The 17,635-nt window shown below is 47.5% G+C and overlaps 1 protein-coding gene across 2 annotated transcripts; it reads left to right on the top strand.

Annotated features, from left to right (window-relative positions):
• The first annotated feature begins 11,553 nt into the window (after positions 1–11,553).
• Positions 11,554–16,385, top strand: C17H20orf202 (chromosome 17 C20orf202 homolog). 2 transcript variants are annotated; one of them, XM_013985209.3, is made up of 3 exons: positions 11,554–11,718; positions 12,392–12,490; positions 14,380–16,385. In XM_013985209.3, the coding sequence occupies exons 1-3, from the start codon at positions 11,680–11,682 to the stop codon at positions 14,611–14,613; spliced, it is 372 nt and encodes a 123-aa protein (XP_013840663.1). In that variant the 5' UTR covers positions 11,554–11,679; the 3' UTR covers positions 14,614–16,385. The 2 variants fall into 2 exon arrangements, with proteins under 2 accessions (XP_013840663.1, XP_084859610.1); XM_085003484.1 differs by having other exon boundaries at positions 11,579–11,718; positions 12,313–12,490.
• The last annotated feature ends 1,250 nt before the right edge of the window (positions 16,386–17,635 follow it).

Genomic DNA, 17,635 nt, shown 5'->3' with positions numbered 1-17,635 from the left:
TCTCACTCTATGGGCCTCAGTGTTCGCCTGGGAAGATGGGACCATGAAAACGCAGGTTCCAGGGCCTTTGGGAGGGTCAGCGGAGGTCAGCCATCTGGGAAGGACAGGCCGATGAAGATGCCCTGTCCTGGCTCTTTAGCTGCTTCATGAGAGGGCATAGCCTGTCCTGTTCCAAAGGCCAGACAGACAGACAGCAGGACAGTGGAGGCTACCCTGGAAGCCAGGTGCCCAGGCTTTGAGGCCCCTGTGCTGGAGACCTGGGCAGGACCTCCAGGGATGGGAATGCTTCAGTCTCTTCCTGCCTTCCAGAGGCCTGGCCTCTCGTTTGGGACTTCAAGAGGAAGCTCGCTGTGGGCCAGACTCCCATGCAAATCCACTGTTCATAGGTGTGCAGCCTTGTGCAAAAGGGTCCCCTCTCAGAGCTCAGTCTCCTCATCTGTGAAATGGACTTAGTAAGGGTTACGGGGATTAGATGAGATACTCCCTGTGAGGCACTCACTGTTCCCTCCCTCAGGCCTGCCTCAGAGCCTTTGCTCAAATGTCACCTTCTCAGAGACACACTATCCTTTTAAAACTGGCAGTGCCCGGCACCCTTTACTCTTGAACTCTTAATTTTTCCCCATAGCATTTATCACCTCCTGACATTTGCTTATTTCTTTCTTTGTTTATTGTCACCACCATTAAAATAAAAATGCCAAGAGGCAAAAGCTTTGCCTGCTCCCCTCCCTGCTGTATTGACTAGAAAAGAGGCCAACACATGGGAGGCCCTTGATAGATACTTATGTGAATGAAGAATGGAGAAAGTGAGCAAATATTTATTGAACTCCTATTATATGCTGATTATGTAGACTTCCTCCCTCCACGGAAGAAGCTTGTATTCTAGTGCGAGGAAAGGAGAAATAAATGTAACACTGCCACAAAGCAAAGGCACAACAAGGTGCTAACCTAGTCTGGGAGACGGGATGGCTCCCCTGCAGAAGTGAGGATTGAGCTGAGACTGGAAAGATGCATAGGAGGCAGCCAGGTAAAGAGAGCAAGGAAGAAAGGCCCAGTGGAGAGATGGCGTGGCCCTGGGGTAGAAGGGAGTATGGCTAGTGGGAGGCTTGATGGAGACCAGGGTGGTTGCCGTGAAGGGCTCAATAAGGAACATGGGAGATGAGGCTGGACTATCAGCGAGCCAGGTCACGGCCAGTCCTTGTAAGCCAAGTAGATGGTTCTTTATCCTCAGAGCAATAGAGAGCCATTGGTCAGTGTGAATAAAGGGTTAACAAAAACTTTTCCTCTTCTGCATGAGAATTTGACCTTTGGTTAACTGTCTAGCTCTGTTTCCTTGGAAACAGATAAACATACGTCCACTATGTTACTAGGCAACATTGCTATGATAAAAATGACCCTAGGGAGGAGGCTAGAATGATCCATATGGTAATGGATTAGGATTGGAGCTATTGGTGTGAACTTTACATATTTGTGACATATGGTAGATATCGATATATGTATATACACACAAGTTAGTATACACTGTATTTCCTTTGTCAGCTCAGAGGACCTGGCTGCATGATACTGCATAGCAACGAGCACATCTAAGGCCCAGATCTTGGTTTCTAACACCATTCTCTCATAAAAGGAACCAGGGAGAAATGGATGATTGTAGGACTGGAGCAGGAAATACACAAGATGAGCCTGGAGCATCTTAGAGTGCCAGAAAGTAGGGAAGTGCTCAAACAATCAAAACACACAAACGCACAATGATGGGGATGTGTCAAAGGAGCCAACTAAAAGAGCTCCCAATGGCTAAAGTTTGGAAATTTTGATCAACATATAAAGTAATATTAGGTTGTAACATAAAAGTATGATAAATGGGAAAATGGGGAGAAAAGATAAACCTCCTATGGAGAATTCTAAATATGTAGATACTTCATCCTCAAGGAGGGGAATATTACTCCCCAATTCTTTTTTTTTTTTTTTTTTTTGTCTTTTGTCTTTTTGTTGTTGTTGTTGTTGCTATTTCTTGGGCCGCTCCTGCGGCATATGGAGGTTCCCAGGCTAGGGGTTGAATCGGAGCTGTAGCCACCGGCCTACGCCAGAGCCACAGCAACGCAGGATCCGAGCCGCGTCTGCAACCTACACCACAGCTCACCGCAACGCCGGATCGTTAACCCACTGAGCAAGGGCAGGGACCGAACCCGCAACCTCATGGTTCCTAGTCGGATTCGATAACCACTGCGCCACAACGGGAGCTCCCCCAATTCTTTTTTTTTTTTTTGCTTTTTATGGCTGAACTTGCATATGGAAGTTCCCAGGCGAGGGGTCTAATCAGAGCTGTAACTGCCGGCCTACACCACTGCCACAGCAACACAGGATCCGAGCCATGTCTGTGACCTTCACCAGAGCTCACAACAACACCAGATCCTTAACCCACTGGGCGAGGCTGGGGATTGGACCCGCATCCTCATGAATCCTAGTCAGGTTCATTACCACTGAGCCACAACAGGAACTCCTACTCTCCAACTGTTTGTTTGTTTGTTGTCTTTTTTGGGTCACACTCACGACATATGGAGGTTCCCAGGCTGGGGGTCCAGTTGGAGCCGTACCCGCCAGCCTACACCACAGCCATGGCAACGCAGGATCCTTAACCCACTGAGCGAGGCCAGGGATCCAACCAGCATCCTCAGGAAGGCTAGTCAGGTTCGCTAACCACTGAGCCATGACGAAAACTCCTACTCCCCAGTTCTTAATTGTGGGCTCACCTTAGTGCCTTCCACAGAGAACAGTAAGGAAGTGGGGAGGGGGCAGAGAATCACTTCACAGGTAAGAAACTAACAATCCTGATTTCCTCAGCCAGGTGATCAAGGTCAACATCAACCATCACATTATGTTGATAACATGTACCCTTGTTACGATGTGATGAGAATGCTTTACCTCTGTGATCTTGTGCTCCAAACCCATAACCCCAGCCTAACTATGATAAAGATCAGACAAATCCCAACTGAGGGAAGGGACATTTTATAAAATACCTGACCAGTATGCCTCAAAACTGTCAAGGTCGTCAAAACCAAGGGAAGCCACAGCCAAGAGGAGCCTCAGAGAGGCATAATGACTAAATGTAAGATGTTATCTTGAATAGGATCCCGGGACAGAAAAAGCAGACATTAAGTGAATACTAAGCAAGTTGGAACAAAGTATGGATTTTAACTAACAATAATGTATCAATATTGGTTCATTAATTTTAAAAAATATATCGTATTAATGTACAGTGTTAATAATAAAAGAAATTGAGTGTGGGTGTGTGGGAACTCTTTGTACTCCCTTCCTAAGCTTTTCTAAAACATAAAGTTTTTTGAAAGACTCCTGATTGGTAAATTGCTTCTGGGCTGGGAGGAACTATGAATAGCTGGTTGGAAATCATCCTTGGGGCTTTGAGAGCATGCTGATTCATGTAATTGGGTGGGTCCAAAGATATTGGTTCCCACGGAACATGAAACTTTTAAGTCAGGATGGCTCCTGTGCCCCTGCCTGTCTCCTTGAACCTGTGTTGTCCTGCTCTGGTACATGTATAGCAAGGATGCTCCCGATGAGAGGAGCACCTGATGTGCCACGCTAGCAAGCTGAGGTCCCTGTCTTATATCAGTCACAGTAGGTCACTGCCAAGTGTGGCTTATGGTCATCTGTTGAGTCTGAGTGTGTAGTTGAACCTACAAAGACCCCTTGTGGACCTTGTAACGGGTGATAAGCAGGAGAGTGACATGATCAGATTTGCATTTTGAAAACATTTTCCCTCTGGCTGCTACCAGGTGCGAGGGAACAAGAGAGAAAACAGAGACCATCAGGAGGTTATTGTCATGTTCGCATATGATAAGCCCTCAGTCACTTCGCAGCAGTTATATGTCTATGACACATGTGGGTCTGCAAGAGAGAGAATGTTGGTTGTTTTTTTTTCCTGTATATTTAGGGCCACACCTGTGGCATATGGAGGTTCCCAGGCTATGGCTCTAATCAGAGCTACAGCCGCCAGCCTACGCCACAGCCACAGCAATGCTGGATCCGAGCTGCATCTGTGAGCTGCACCACAGCTCACAGCATCGCTGGATCATTAACCCACTGAGTGAGGCCAAGGATCGAACCCATGTCCTCATGGATCCTAGTTGGGTTCGTTAACTACTGAGCCATGATTGGAACTCCAAGAGAATGTTCTTATAGAATATTAGAATATCACCTCATCCAGAATTTTCCAAAGGGTAGCGGTACATAACATGATTTTTGATGTTATATAGATCAACATGTTTTGGTTATCTATTGCTGCAGAAAAAAAAAATCACTCCAAAATTTATCAGCGTAGAAAAAAATTATTTATTTGCTCACTTTCACAATGTGGGCTGAACCTGGCAGGAATTGCTCAATTCTTCACTACGTAGTATCAGCTGAGATGTACAAACAGCTGGGAACTGGCTATGGGCTTTTCTATGATCTTCCACTGTCTCTCCAGGTGGCTAGCTTGGGCTTCCTCATACAATGCTGGTCTCAGGGTAGTCAGAGTTTTTACACGGCTCTCAAGTTGTCCCAGAGTACAAAAGAAGCAGTGGGAGCTTTCTAAAGCTGAGGGAACAGGCACAGTGTCACTTCTGCTGCACTTTCCTGCTTTAGTGCAGGTCATAGGCCTGCCCAGAGTCAAGGGAAGGGGTGCACATAAGTGTATGAATATCGAGAGGCATGGGTCCCTGGAGGCAGTAACAGTCTCCCACCCTCTGTGCTGTTAGTATACACACACACACCCATGTGTACATCTGGATTCACTTTAATGGCTAGGCATTTATGTTATTTTAATGTGTTTTAGGAAAATAGATAACTAGATCATGAAACTAAGGATATCATAGTCAATATTACTTACAGTAAGGCAGAAAATAATATGTCTAGGGAGTTCCCATTGTGGCTCAGTGGTATCGAATCCAACCAATATTCATGAGGATTTGGGTTTGATCCCTGGCCTTGCTCAGTGGGTTATGGATCTGGTGTCACTGTGAGCTGTGGTGTAGGTCATAGACATGGCTCGGATCCTTCGTTGCTGTGGCTGTGGTGTAGATCGGCAGCTGCAGCTCCAATCTGACCCCTACCCTGGGAACTTCCATATGCTGCGTGTGTGGCTCTAAAAAGACAAAAAAAAAAAAAAAGAAGAAGAAGAAAAAAAGAAAGAAAAAATATGTCTATGTAAAGTTGCAACAACATATTCTACCGGTTCCCTCCACTATCCACTCTCCTTTTCTTCCACTGGGATAGAATCATTGATCAAAAGCTAGCACAGTGCACTCAAAATCAACATTCCCTGTCCCAGCCTTCCTTCCAATTATGTATGACCATGTGGACAATAAGCCATTAGAATATCAGAGGAGAAGGTATGGGCAAAATGTATTAAATGTTCTTTTTTTTTTTTTTGGTCTTTTTAGGGCCTCACCCACCGCATATGGAGTTTCCCAGGCCTAGGGGTCTAATCGGAGCTACAACTGCTGGCCTACACCACAGCCCACAGCAATGCCAGATCTGAGCCGCATCTGCAACCTACACCACAGCTCACGACAACGCTGGATCCTTAACCCACTGAGCGAGGCCAGGGATTGAACCCACATCCTTGCGGATCCTAGTTGGATTCGTTTCCACTGTGCCATGATGGAAATGTTCTTTTTTTTTTTTTTTTTTTTTGTCTTTTTGCTATTTCTTTGGGCCGCTCCCGCGGAATATGGAGGTTCCCAGGCTAGGGGTCGAATCGGAGCTGTAGCCACCGGCCTACGCCAGAGCCACAGCAACTCGGGATCTAGGCCGCGTCTGCGACCTACCCCACAGCTCATGGCAACGCCGGATCTTTAACCCACTGAGCAAGGGCAGGGACCGAACTCTCAACCTCATGGTTCCTAGTCAGATTTGTTAACCACTGCACCACGATGGGAACTCCCCTAAATGTTCTTAAAGGAAGGGATATACCCTCCTTCTCCCCTTTTGTCATTTCTGCTTCCAGGATGCAGATCTGATGACTGGAGCTGGAGCAGCCACCTCGGCCCATGAGCTGGAAACATGTTAGGATGAGGGAACAACAAAATTAAAGGTATCTGGGTACAAGCTGACCATGGAAGCACAGTCTGGGACAGTTTTCCATACTTTTGTTGTTGTTAGATAACTAAACTCTTGGAGTTCCCTGGTGGCCTAGCAGGTAAAGTCTCTGAGAGTGTCATTGCTGTGGCTGTGTTTCAAACCCTGTCTTGGGAACTTCTGCATGCTGTGGGGCATGGCCAAAAAAAGAGAGAGAGAAATAAGCCTTTTTTTTTTAGGGCCACACTCGATGCATATGGAGGTTCCCAGGCTAGGGGTCTAATCAGAGCTGTAGCTGCCAGCCTACACCACAGCCACAGCAACGCCAAATCTGAGCCACCTCTGTGACCACAGCTCATGGCAAAGCCAGATCCTTAACCCACTGAGCAAGGCCAGGGACTGAATCTGTGTCCTCATGGATGCTAGTCAGATACATTTCCATTGCACCGCTGCGACAGGAGCTCCTTTTTCTGCCTTTTTTTTTTTTTTTTTTTTTTTTTTTTTTTTAATGACCGTGAGAGCTGTACATGGAAGTTTCTGGGCTGGGGTTGAATCCGAGCTGCAGCTGCAACCTGAAATGCTGGATCCTTTAACCCACTGCACCAGGCACGGGATCAAACTCACACCTCCACAAGCCGCTGCAGTCAGATTCTTAACCCACTGCACCACAGCAGGAAGTCCGAGAAATAAACTCTTCATAAGCTACTATTACTTAGAACTTTCTGTCACTCAGAAGAATTATTCCTATATAACATGATCCGTTTAAAGACAAATATAAGTAAATCAAAGTAGAAGGAGGTGTGAGTAGCTGAAGTTTGAAAAATACAGGTCCTACAACTCAACAACAAAGAAACAAACAACCCAATAGAAAAATGGTCAGAAGACCTAAATAGACATGTCTCCAAAGAAGACATACAGAGGGCCACTAGGCACATGAAAAGATGCTCAAAATCACTAATTATTAGAAAAATGCAAATCAAAACTGCATCTCACACCAGTCAGAAGGGCCATCATTAAAAAGTCTACAAAAAATAAATGCTGGAGTGGGTGTGGAGAAAAGGGAACCCTCCAACATTCTTCGTGGGAATATAAGTTGGCACAACTGCTATGGAAAAAAGTATGGAGGTTCCTGAGGAAACTAAAAATAAAACTATCATATGATCCAGCAATCCCACTCCTGGGCATATATCCAGACAAAACTGTAATTCAAAAAGATACATGCACCCCTATGTTCACAGCAACACTATTCGCAATAGCCAAGACATGGAAACAACCTAAATGTCTATCAATAGATGAATGGATTAAGGAGATGTGATGTACATACACAATGAAATATTACTCAGCCATTAAAAAGTACAAAATAATGTCATTTCCAGCAACATAGATGCAACTAGAGATTCTCATACAAGGTGAAGTTAATCAAGAGAGAAAGACATGGGGGAAAAATGTAATTGTAATGTATACATGTAAGGATAACCTGACCCCCTTGCTGTACAGTGGGAAAATAAAAAAAAAAAAAAAGAGAGAGAGAGAGAGAAAGACAAATACTATATGATATCACTTGTATGTGGAATCTAAAATATGGCACTGCTGAACCTATCTATAGAACAGAAACAGACTTACAGACGTAGAGAACAAACTTGTGGTTGCCAAGAGCGTGGGACAGACTGAGAGTTTGGGGTTAGTAGATGCAACCTATTACATTTAGAATGAATAAACAACAAGGTCTTACTGTACAGCACAGGGAACTCTGTCCAGTCTCCTGGGATAGACCATGATCGAAAAGAATGTAAAAAAAGAATATATAACCGAGTCCCTTTGCTGTACAACAGAAACTGGCACAATATGGTAAATTAATCATTTTTTTTTTTTTTTGTCTTTTGTCTTTTGTCTTTTGTTGTTGTTGTTGTTGTTGCTATTTCTTGGGCCGCTCCTGCGGCATATGGAGGTTCCCAGGCTAGGGGTTGAATCGGAGCTGTAGCCACCGGCCTACGCCAGAGCCACAGCAATGCGGGATCCGAGCCGCGTCTGCAACCTACACCACAGCTCACGGCAACGCCGGATCGTTAACCCACTGAGCAAGGGCAGGGACGGAACCCGAAACCTCATGGTTCCTAGTCGGATTCGTTAACCACTGCGCCATGACGGGAACTCCCAAATCAATCATATTTTAATTTAAAAAAAGAAAGAAAGAAAAATATGGGTCCAATTTGACCTCCTGTGTTCCAGGTGAGAAACTCTGATGTAGCCTCCCGTGTGTCCAAGAAGGTGATGAGAAAGAATAACCCAGGCAAGACTGAAGAAAAGGGGAGAAAGGAAAAGTATTCCTGGATGAAGGAATAGTAATGAATTGCTTGTGTTTTTATTTTATTTGACAAACACGTATATAGGCCTCTCCATATGCCGGGCAATATTCTAAGTGCTTTACAAATTATTTTTTTTTTTTTTTTGTCTTTTTGCTATTTCTTTGGGCCGCTCCCGTGGCATATGGAGGTTCCCAGGCTAGGGGTCTAATCAGAGCTGCAGGTGCTGGCCTGCACCACAGCCACAGCAACACAGGATCTGAGCCGCATCTGGGACCTACACCATAGCTCACAGCAACACTGGATCCTTAACCCACTGAGCAAGGCCAGGGATCAAAACCGCATCCTCATGGATACTAGTCCGGTTCATTACCACTGAGCCGTGACGAGAACTCCTCCTGAATTGTTAATACCTCCATTTTTACATTTGGGAAAGTTGAGGGTCAAAGAGAGAAGAGATTGGTCTGTGGCCACACTGAAAGATAGTAGAAGTATAACCAGAACAATTCCAGATGGATTTGGGGACCTGGGATAGTCTCAGGGCTGATCAGCTGCATGCCTGCTATCCCTGCCCCATTCTGTCTCAGCAGCCTCCGAGCAGCTTGCTGAGACCTGTGCTTGGTTTGTTCACTTGTTTTATATTTACCCTCTGGCACCGGCCCAGCTCATCTGGTTTTCTTGGAGCTTTGACACTTCTATGGAATGGCTCTGATATCACAGTAATGGGACAGTTTAGGGACTGAGGAAATGAATTGGTGGCCACACTCCAGGCCCTGGAGGGAGCATCCACACACACACCCTCCTGCATGCACGTCTTCCACCAGCCCGGCTGGTATTCCCTTCCCCTCCACCTGGTTTGGCCGAAGCTCCCAGTCTCTGGCAATGAAAAACCTAGGTGCTGAGATATTTCCCTGTCCCGGAAGGAGAGAGGAGGGAAATCAGGTCCCCAATCCAGTGTCTACAAAAGCAAGAGCCTCCTCCTGGCAGCTCCCTGAGGCCGGGACCTTGTTTACTCCCGTCCACGTGCAAGGGAGGCACTGCATTTAAGGCCATTCCCTTGGGAGAGGTGGGCCCAGGAAGAGAGGAGGAGGAGGAGCCTTGATGGAGCATCTCCTGGCTGCTGGTCCCTGGCTGGGCTGCACCTGGTCCCCCCACACTGACAGCTGGGAACTTGGCGAGGAAACAGGGCTCAAATCAATCAGGCAACTTGCCTCAGAGTCACACCCAAGGCTAGCTAGGACCACGAAACACTCTTCCCGCTGGAATTCCCTTCGCGGCTCAGTGGTTAACAAACCCGACTAGGATCCATGAGGATGTGGGTTCGATCCCTGGCCTCGCTCAGTGGGTTAAGGATCTGCTGTTGCCATGAGCTGTGGTGTAGGTCGCAGATGCATCTCAGATCCTGCGTTGCTATGGCTGTGGTGTAGGACAGCAGGTACAGCTCTGATTTGACCCCTAGCCTGGGAACTTCCATATGCCACAGGTGCGGCCTTAAGAAAGCAAAAAAAGAAAAAGAAACAGTCTTTCCACTGTTCCATTCTACATCTAGAAACATCACCACTTTATCAGGGTCAGGGCCGCGCTTCCCTGACCTAAGGACCTAGGGCTGAGTACTTGGACAAGGGACGGGTGTGTATAGGACACACGTACAGAGGGTACCTGTGTACAGAGCAGGAGGGTTAGAATACTTGTATACTGGACACTCATGTCCAAGATTGATGTGCTCAGAAGGAGGTGCACCAAACTCACATGTGCAGGGCGCATGTGGCTAGGACTCATCTTAGGGTGAGTTCCCCCAGAAGCAAACCCAAGACAAGAATTTGAGGGCAAGTCGTTTACTTAGGAGGTGGTTCCAGGAAGCACAATAGAGGAGCAGAGACGTGAGACCCAGAAGGGAAGGCTTCCAATGCACCACAGGTGCCTTGCTGAGCACCTGGCTGCTGCAGGTAACTGGAACTGTCTTGCCTGAGAATAGAGGAGGGGAGGTATTGATCCACCAACACCTGTTAGCCAGTGCTTCCAGCCTCTCCTCTGCACAGGTCAAGAGTGTACCTGAAGCAGAGTCAAATGTGCTTTGCAGTAGGAAGCCCTTGGCATCCACGGAGAAGGGGAACATCAGGGGGACATGGATGGGGCCCTGGCAGCACCTTACATTTGCAGCATTCCCCATCGTGGCTCAGTGGTTAACGAATCCAACTAGTATTCATGAGAATGTGGGTTTGATCCCTGGTCTCGCTCAGTGGGTTAAGGATCCAGCATTGCTGTGAGCTGTGGTGTAGGTTGCAGACGTGGCTCAGATCCTGCGTTGCTATGGCTCTGGCATAGGCTGGTGGCTACAGCTCTGAATAGGCCCCTAGCCTGGGAACCTCCTTATGCCACGGGAGCGGCCCAAGAAATGGCAAACACACACACACACACACACACACACACACACACACACACACAAAGACTGTGTTTGCCTAGTTAAAAACTGGGTTTCTTGGACATTCCTTGGTGGCCTAGCAGTTAAGGATCTGGCATTGTCACTGCTGTGGCTCAGGTCACTGCTGTGGCATGGGTTTGATCCCTAGCCAGGGACTTCCACGTGCCAGGGACACAGCCAAGAAACAAAAAAAATGAAAACAAAAACAAATTGGGTTTCTTGTCTCATGTAAAAGGCAGATACTGTTGGGGATTCTGTGACTGAGTGATTTTGGTGCCTCTGCAATATTCTTGGCCTTTGTCTCAGGATTGCAAGATGGTGACTGTAGCTCCAGGCATCACATCCACATTCAAGGCAGAAGGAAGGAGAAGAACGTTAAGAGTAAAGGGGGAGCATCATTGTCATTTTTCCTTCTTAGGTAGGTAAAGTTTTCCTAGAGGTCTAACAGCGAATCTCTGCTTTGATCTCATTTGCTAGTGTTACGGCAGATACCCAGCAGCCCTGCGCTGCAGCGTACCAGCTCCGGCAGCTTTGCGGCTGCAGTGGATCAGCTCTTTTACCTGGGGAGAAACCAAGCAAGCACTCGGAGAGTTGGAGAACTCAGGTTTATTACGCCGGCGGGCTCAGAGGAGGTTGCTCTCCAGAGTCTGAGCCCGGAAGAAGGGTTTCACAAGGCTTTTATGGGCTATGTCTTCCGGGTCCAAGCTTGCTAGTTGGACTGGTGTGACGTCAGGCAAGGTAGTAGATGCGGAAACAAATTTACAGAAGCAGATGCATGGGGGAGGACTGGTTGGGGCAGTTGGCTAGACTTTGCTTAGTCATCATGGCTGGGGTCTCTCCTTTCTACATTTTATTGGGACATTTTCTCCTACACTAGCAATGAAGAGTCTGGAATCCAGAAGAAAGTGTACTTGGAACGTAAGCATTTCCCTTTATCTATAGCCTTTTAGATGGGTGAGAGAGGAGGAAGGGGACTGGGGACACAGATGTGATATCTGCCCTAAATGAGAGTTTGTATATCTGTATACACATAAAGCATTTAGACGGAGTTCTGCTGTGGTGCAGTGGGTTAAGAATCTGACTGTAGTGGCTTGGGTTGCCATGGAGGTGTGGGTTGGATCCCCAGCCTGGGGGGATGAGTTAAAGGATCTGGCATTGCCACACCTGTGGCATAGGTTGCAGCTGTGGCTTGGATTCAGTCCCTGGCCCAGGAATTTCCATATGCCGGGGATGTGGCCATTAAAACAAACAGACAAATAATATAAAGCATTTATCTATTTTCATGATAATTATTAACTTTATCATTTACTTTTATCGTTTCTGTGATCCTCCTGGCATCAGATTTGAATTTTGGAATGACAGGCCCTGAGGCACCCCTACCTTAATGGTCTCCCTCCCCCCACCTCCTTATTCTGTTCCAAGCACTGAAGCTCTTTAAAAAAAAAAAAAAAAAAAAAAAAAACTGCATTTTCCAAGTGAGCCACTTCCTGCTCTCATTAACTCCATCCTCAGTGACTTGGCCAGACTCTGCTTTCAGCCTGAAGCAGGTAGGAGACTGTTCAAGTCACAGGTCCCTCGGGCCCATCACCAGGTCAGTGTCAAGGTCTCTCCCAAGGACACTGAGATGAAAACAGCAGAAGAGCCAACCTCGAGTCTTGGGCAGATCTTGGAGTGGCTGAGAAAAGAGCTGGTAAGCTTTCGCATTTCTTTTTACTGGATGCCTTCATTCCACAACTTCCAAAGTCCCCCGGTTCCCCATCCCAGGTGCCCCCTAGGCTGGGGCAGAGCTTTAAGCTGGGGTGGAGGCCCTGCAGGCACCCCTCCGGGACCAGCCACAGGGCACACAATGGCCACCTCAGGTGCTGGGATAAGTGGGTCGTGGCCTACATAGGAGGCTCTGGGTGCAGACTGGATTTAGAATTACACTGAGTCCCAGTACGCGCCCAGCTCTGCTGCTGTGTGGCCACTAGCAAGTGGCTTTACCTCTTTGAACGTCGGTCTCCTTGTCATAAAATGGGGAAAACAATCGTAGCAACTCCACGAGGGGTGTTGTAAGAATTTGGTGAGGGAGACAGTGTGATTCATTTAGGGTCTGCGTTGGCACATCTGCGTTGGCTGTCACAATCCTGCCCCAGCTGGATGTGGAGTACACCCTCTGTCTTAGCCTGCGTGCTCTAGAAAGCAGAGGTTTGCCAAAGATTGGGGTATTAACAATTTATTTGCAGGTACAAGCCCAGAAGTGGCGAGAGTGAGGGAGATAGGGAGCGGAGGCAAAGGCCAGAGCTTATTTCAGGAGATGCTGTGGGTTACCAAGCTGGCTGCTGCTGAGGAGGGAGCCCGAAAGAGGCCCAGTGGCCCTCTCAGCAGCTGGTTTACCTGACTGCAGGATTCTCTGAGGGGTTGAAGGAGGATCGGCATCCTTCGGGAGAGAAGAACAGGAAGCGTATTGGCACAGCCTGTCCCTGTCACCCATCTCCCGTTGGCGAAGGTCCACCCCGTGCGGCACTCACTCTCCCGAACTCAGGAGCTGTGTTACTTTGTCCCTTGGTGGCTGTTCAGGAAGCCAAGCCTTATGCATCTCCTTGTGATGTTTTCTCTATGTCCCAAAATAGAGGGGTGTCCCAAACTATGTGGGGACACCATCCAAGGGAGAGAGGGAGGTGGCTTTGGGAACCCGAGGAGGCACCCTAAATTTATATCCCAATTATGGGAGCTTCTACTTCTGGGGAGGGACAGGTAGGATTGTCCAAAAATGACCTGTCTTGGTTGCCAGGCAACAGATCAACTGGGATCCAATCCGGTCCTCAGCCTGATGGGAGGGGCCGACCCAGTAGGGCTTCTCAAGGGCCCAGGGGACTCCAGCAGCTGGAGCTGCAGTTCTTAGAGTCCTCGGGAATCCCAGCTGGGTGGCAGTCCCTCCATGTGCTCCTCTAAATTCTGGGCACCCACACTGAGACTGTTTGGTACCCGAACCCCACAAGCTGAGCTCTACCTGAAAAATACCTCTCTACCATCCACGAGGAGGGAGGACAGGTGGGTGGTGGCATGAGGGAGGTGGGGGGAGAGCCTATTTGAGGCACAGCTTCCCAAGGCTAAACACCCCCCTCCACGTGATGCCAAGAGATAATCCTTGAGTCTCCACTTGCTGATTCCTGACTTGTAAACTTTCCAGCCAAGTCTGTTTTGAACCTCTATCACAGGGAATTGACATGACTCCTTAAGGGGTCCCCTGTGGAGCCCAGCCAAGACGGCCCCCTTGACCATCAGGAAAGCATGTCAGTTACTTTACGCAGCAGATTTTTTGTTCAGTGTTACCAATTTGTTCGGTAACACCGATAACTACCATGGATGAAAGTTCTGTGCTCTCCCTCCTGTCCTGGAGTCACCCCCCAAGTCCTACTGGGATCTCAGTAGGACTGGAGAGTCTCTTCCCACTTCACTGATGAAGAAACTGAGGCTTCGGTGGATGTGGCTTCTGTGAGGTGTGGACTTGTCTCCCGTGAGCCAGTGATGGGAGCAGATTTTCTGGGGAACTCCAGCACTCTGGCTGCCCCCTCACAGATTCCTTCTCTCTCCTAGGCTGAGATGCAGGTCCAAGACCAGAGACTCCTGCTCACGCTGAGGCATCTTCACAGCATCCTGGAGGAGCTGCGTGCAGAGAGCGCGCACTGGGAGGATGCCAGGTCCAGTGGAGGGACCTCCCCCATCAGAGCTCGAGCAGACTCTGAAGGCAGAGGCCGCCAGCCCTTCTCCTCCAGGGGCCTGGCCCATCTCCTCCAAGGGGTAGACAGCAGACGAAGCTCCCTCCCTTAATGGGCCAGAGACGTCCTTGGCCTTGAACCCTCCCTGCACTGATCTACACTTTGATTGTGATGTTGTTGGGAAAAAGCACTGGAATGGGAGTCAGAGAGTCTGGGCTCTGGATTCACCCCTGTCCTCCTCCACCGTATGTCCCTGGACTTGTCACTCAGCTTCTCTGTGTCCCTCTTTCCTCTCCTGTCACTTAGGGTTTTTGCACAAATAAGGTATCAGCTATGAACACACAAACACGGTACATGGCTCCTGGCAAGCCCCCTAGAGGTAATCCTATTCTTGGGGATTTCTCACAAAGTGCTTGTTGAAACAAAGAAAGAGCTCGAAGTGCCAAGATGTTTATCTAGTGTTGCCATGGTGAAAAACAGCACTCTGTATAGCGACTTGATGGTTGTTTTCTGTCTTCTCAGTAGGACTTCTTATACCCCTTTATCTGAAAGCAACAGGCCCTGCAGCCACTCTAGCCCAGGAGATGGGCATGTGACCAGGCCTAGCCAATTACAATTCATGGTCATTCTAACAAAACGATTGGCCCAGTGGGAGGGCATGTGACTCAAGAGAGCCAATCAGAGCCCTTCTCTGGGATTGCTCTTTGGGTGCTTGTTCCACTGCACTTGTTCAAAGGTGGAGCTCCAGTGGCCATGTTCCATGTCTGCAGAGAAAGACTTGCCTGCAGTAGGAAAGAAAGAGGCTAATCTTCAAAGAAAAGCAGAGAGAGGGCCACACAAGGATGGGCAGAGAGGAAGGGTGCTGGGTTTTTTCAGTCCCTGGTTTCTGTGAGTTACTCCTGCTGTCTTTCCAGCAGAAGCCAGTAAATTCCACCATCACCACCCATAAACACACACATGAGTTTGTTTTTGCTTAAGCTAATTTCTCTCAATTGCAATCAAAATGTCCTGAGGAATACAATCCAAATGGTCAAAGAAGCAAAGAAGAGAAATCATGAAAAAAAAAAAAAAAAAAAAGGCATTTCACTCATTCAGAGGTGGCAACAAAAACCCTGTTTGGCAGGCAGGCAACAAGGTGTGTGATGTGGCAGAGCTCTCCATTGTGCTGTAGTCACAACTTTGAAAGATTATATCCGCCTAGACGGACTTGAAAATGGAACAAGTGAAAATAAAGTCCAGGTGTTAAGATGGTCCAATTCCTATCAGGCCTTTTCAGTTTTGAAAATCATCTTGCATGTTGTCAGGATATTGTTTTTAATGGCTTTGAAAAAGTAAACCCATTGCATACAGAGGCAAAGGGGGTGTTTGCATTATATGTACAATGTTTATAGTCAGACTAACCTGGGATTTCTATGTAATATTTGATAATATAAAAAGACTTCTCTATCAACAGCTGAATGGATAGAAAAAAATGTGATATATATACATACAATGGAATATCATTCAACCTCAACCTTTTTTAAAAAGGAAGGAAAGTCTGGCACTTGCCACGGCATGGATGGATTTTAAAGACATAATACTAAGTAATAAAAGGACAAATACTACCTGATTCCACTCATACGAGGTGCCTAGAGTAGAAAAATGTACAGAGACAGAAAGAATTTGAATGGTTGTCAGGAGCTGAGGAGCAAGGAGCAGCGAGTCCTTTAATGGGTGCAGAGTTTCACTGCTACGAGATGGCAAAAGTTCTAAGGATAGGTGGTGGTGATGGCGGCGTAACGTGAATATATTTGATGCCACTACACATTTAAAAATGGTTCAGATGGTACCATTTATCTTATATTTTACCACAGTTAAAAATAAATACATTAAATTTAAAAATTACCTGCCCTGTGGGGTAATCTGACCACATTTCTGTGTTACTAGCTGCTCGAGGTTGGGCTTCGTTGGACTTTGCCAGACTTTGCCTGTAGGCAGGGGGGACACCGAAGGGCTGGAAGGGGAAAAAAGACATGCTTGTTCATCTTGGTTCTCCGTAGCTTCCTGTGGCCTTCCTGCTCCCATGAGCATCCCCTAGCAAGCCTTCACCTCACAGCAGCAATTCCTTCCTGTGGCCCCAGCCAGCACCCTGTCTCAAGGCAATAGGTCCCAGCCCTGTGGGTCCCTTCCCCAACCTCAGAGACACCAGCATCTCCCCTCCAAAGTCTGAGTTCCTGCCCTACCTGGTCCTTTGCTGCTCTCTGACACTCCAGCCCCAGGTCTAAACCTTCTCAGATACTGGAAGTGTGACTCTGCAAGGCTTCTCCTCTGTGTTTTTCACTTTTAATAATTTCAGCCTCTTTGTTTCCTCAGCCTTGAGAGTGGTAGATGCTTCCCGCAAATGCTGCTTTAATTCTATCTTAGAGTTCTTTTTTTTTTTCGGTATTTTCTCTTTTTAGGGCTGTACCCATGGCATATGGAAGCTCCCAGGCTAGAAGTCCAATCAGAGCTGTAGCTGCGGGCCTACACCACAACCACAGCAATGTGGGATCCAAGCCGTGTCTGTGATCTACACCACAGCTCATGGCAATGCCAGACCCTTAACCCACTAAGCAAGGCCAGGGATTGAACCTGCATCCTCGTGAATACTAGTCAGGTTCGTTAACTGAGCCAGGACAGAACTCCTGTCTTAGAGTTCCTTTCATAATCTTTTGGTCACCCAGTTCACAACGCTATACCTAATTAGCAATTCTTTTTTTTTTTTTTTTTTGCTTTTTAGGGCTGAACCCATGGCCTATGGAGTTCCCAGGCTAGGGGTCAAATTGGAGCTACAGCTGCCAGCCTATGCCACAGCCACAGCAATGCTGGATCCCCAACCCACTGAGTGTGGCCAGGGATTGAACCCACATCCTCATGGATACCAGTCAGATTTGTTTCTGCTGTGCCACAATGGGAACTTCCCTAGCAATTCTTTCTATTAAATTCTCTCTGTTAAAATAACTGGGGTGGTAGAGTTCTTTTGTGGAGCAGTAAGTTAAGGATCTGGCGTTGTAACTGCTGTGGCTCAGGTCGTTGCTATAGTGTGGGTTTGATCCCTGGTCTGGGGAATTTCCCCACGCTGCAGGTGCAACCAAAAACAAACAAACAAAAAACTG

The sequence above is a fragment of the Sus scrofa genome, chromosome 17 (genome assembly GCF_054392235.1).
Source record: "Sus scrofa isolate SSC_HxYL_T2T_F1_AM1 chromosome 17, Sscrofa_HxYL_maternal_Yorkshire_Landrace_v2.0, whole genome shotgun sequence".
NCBI lineage: Eukaryota > Metazoa > Chordata > Mammalia > Artiodactyla > Suidae > Sus > Sus scrofa.
The sequence above is the reverse complement of the archived record's forward strand: the minus strand, read 5'-3'. Positions and strand labels throughout refer to the sequence as shown.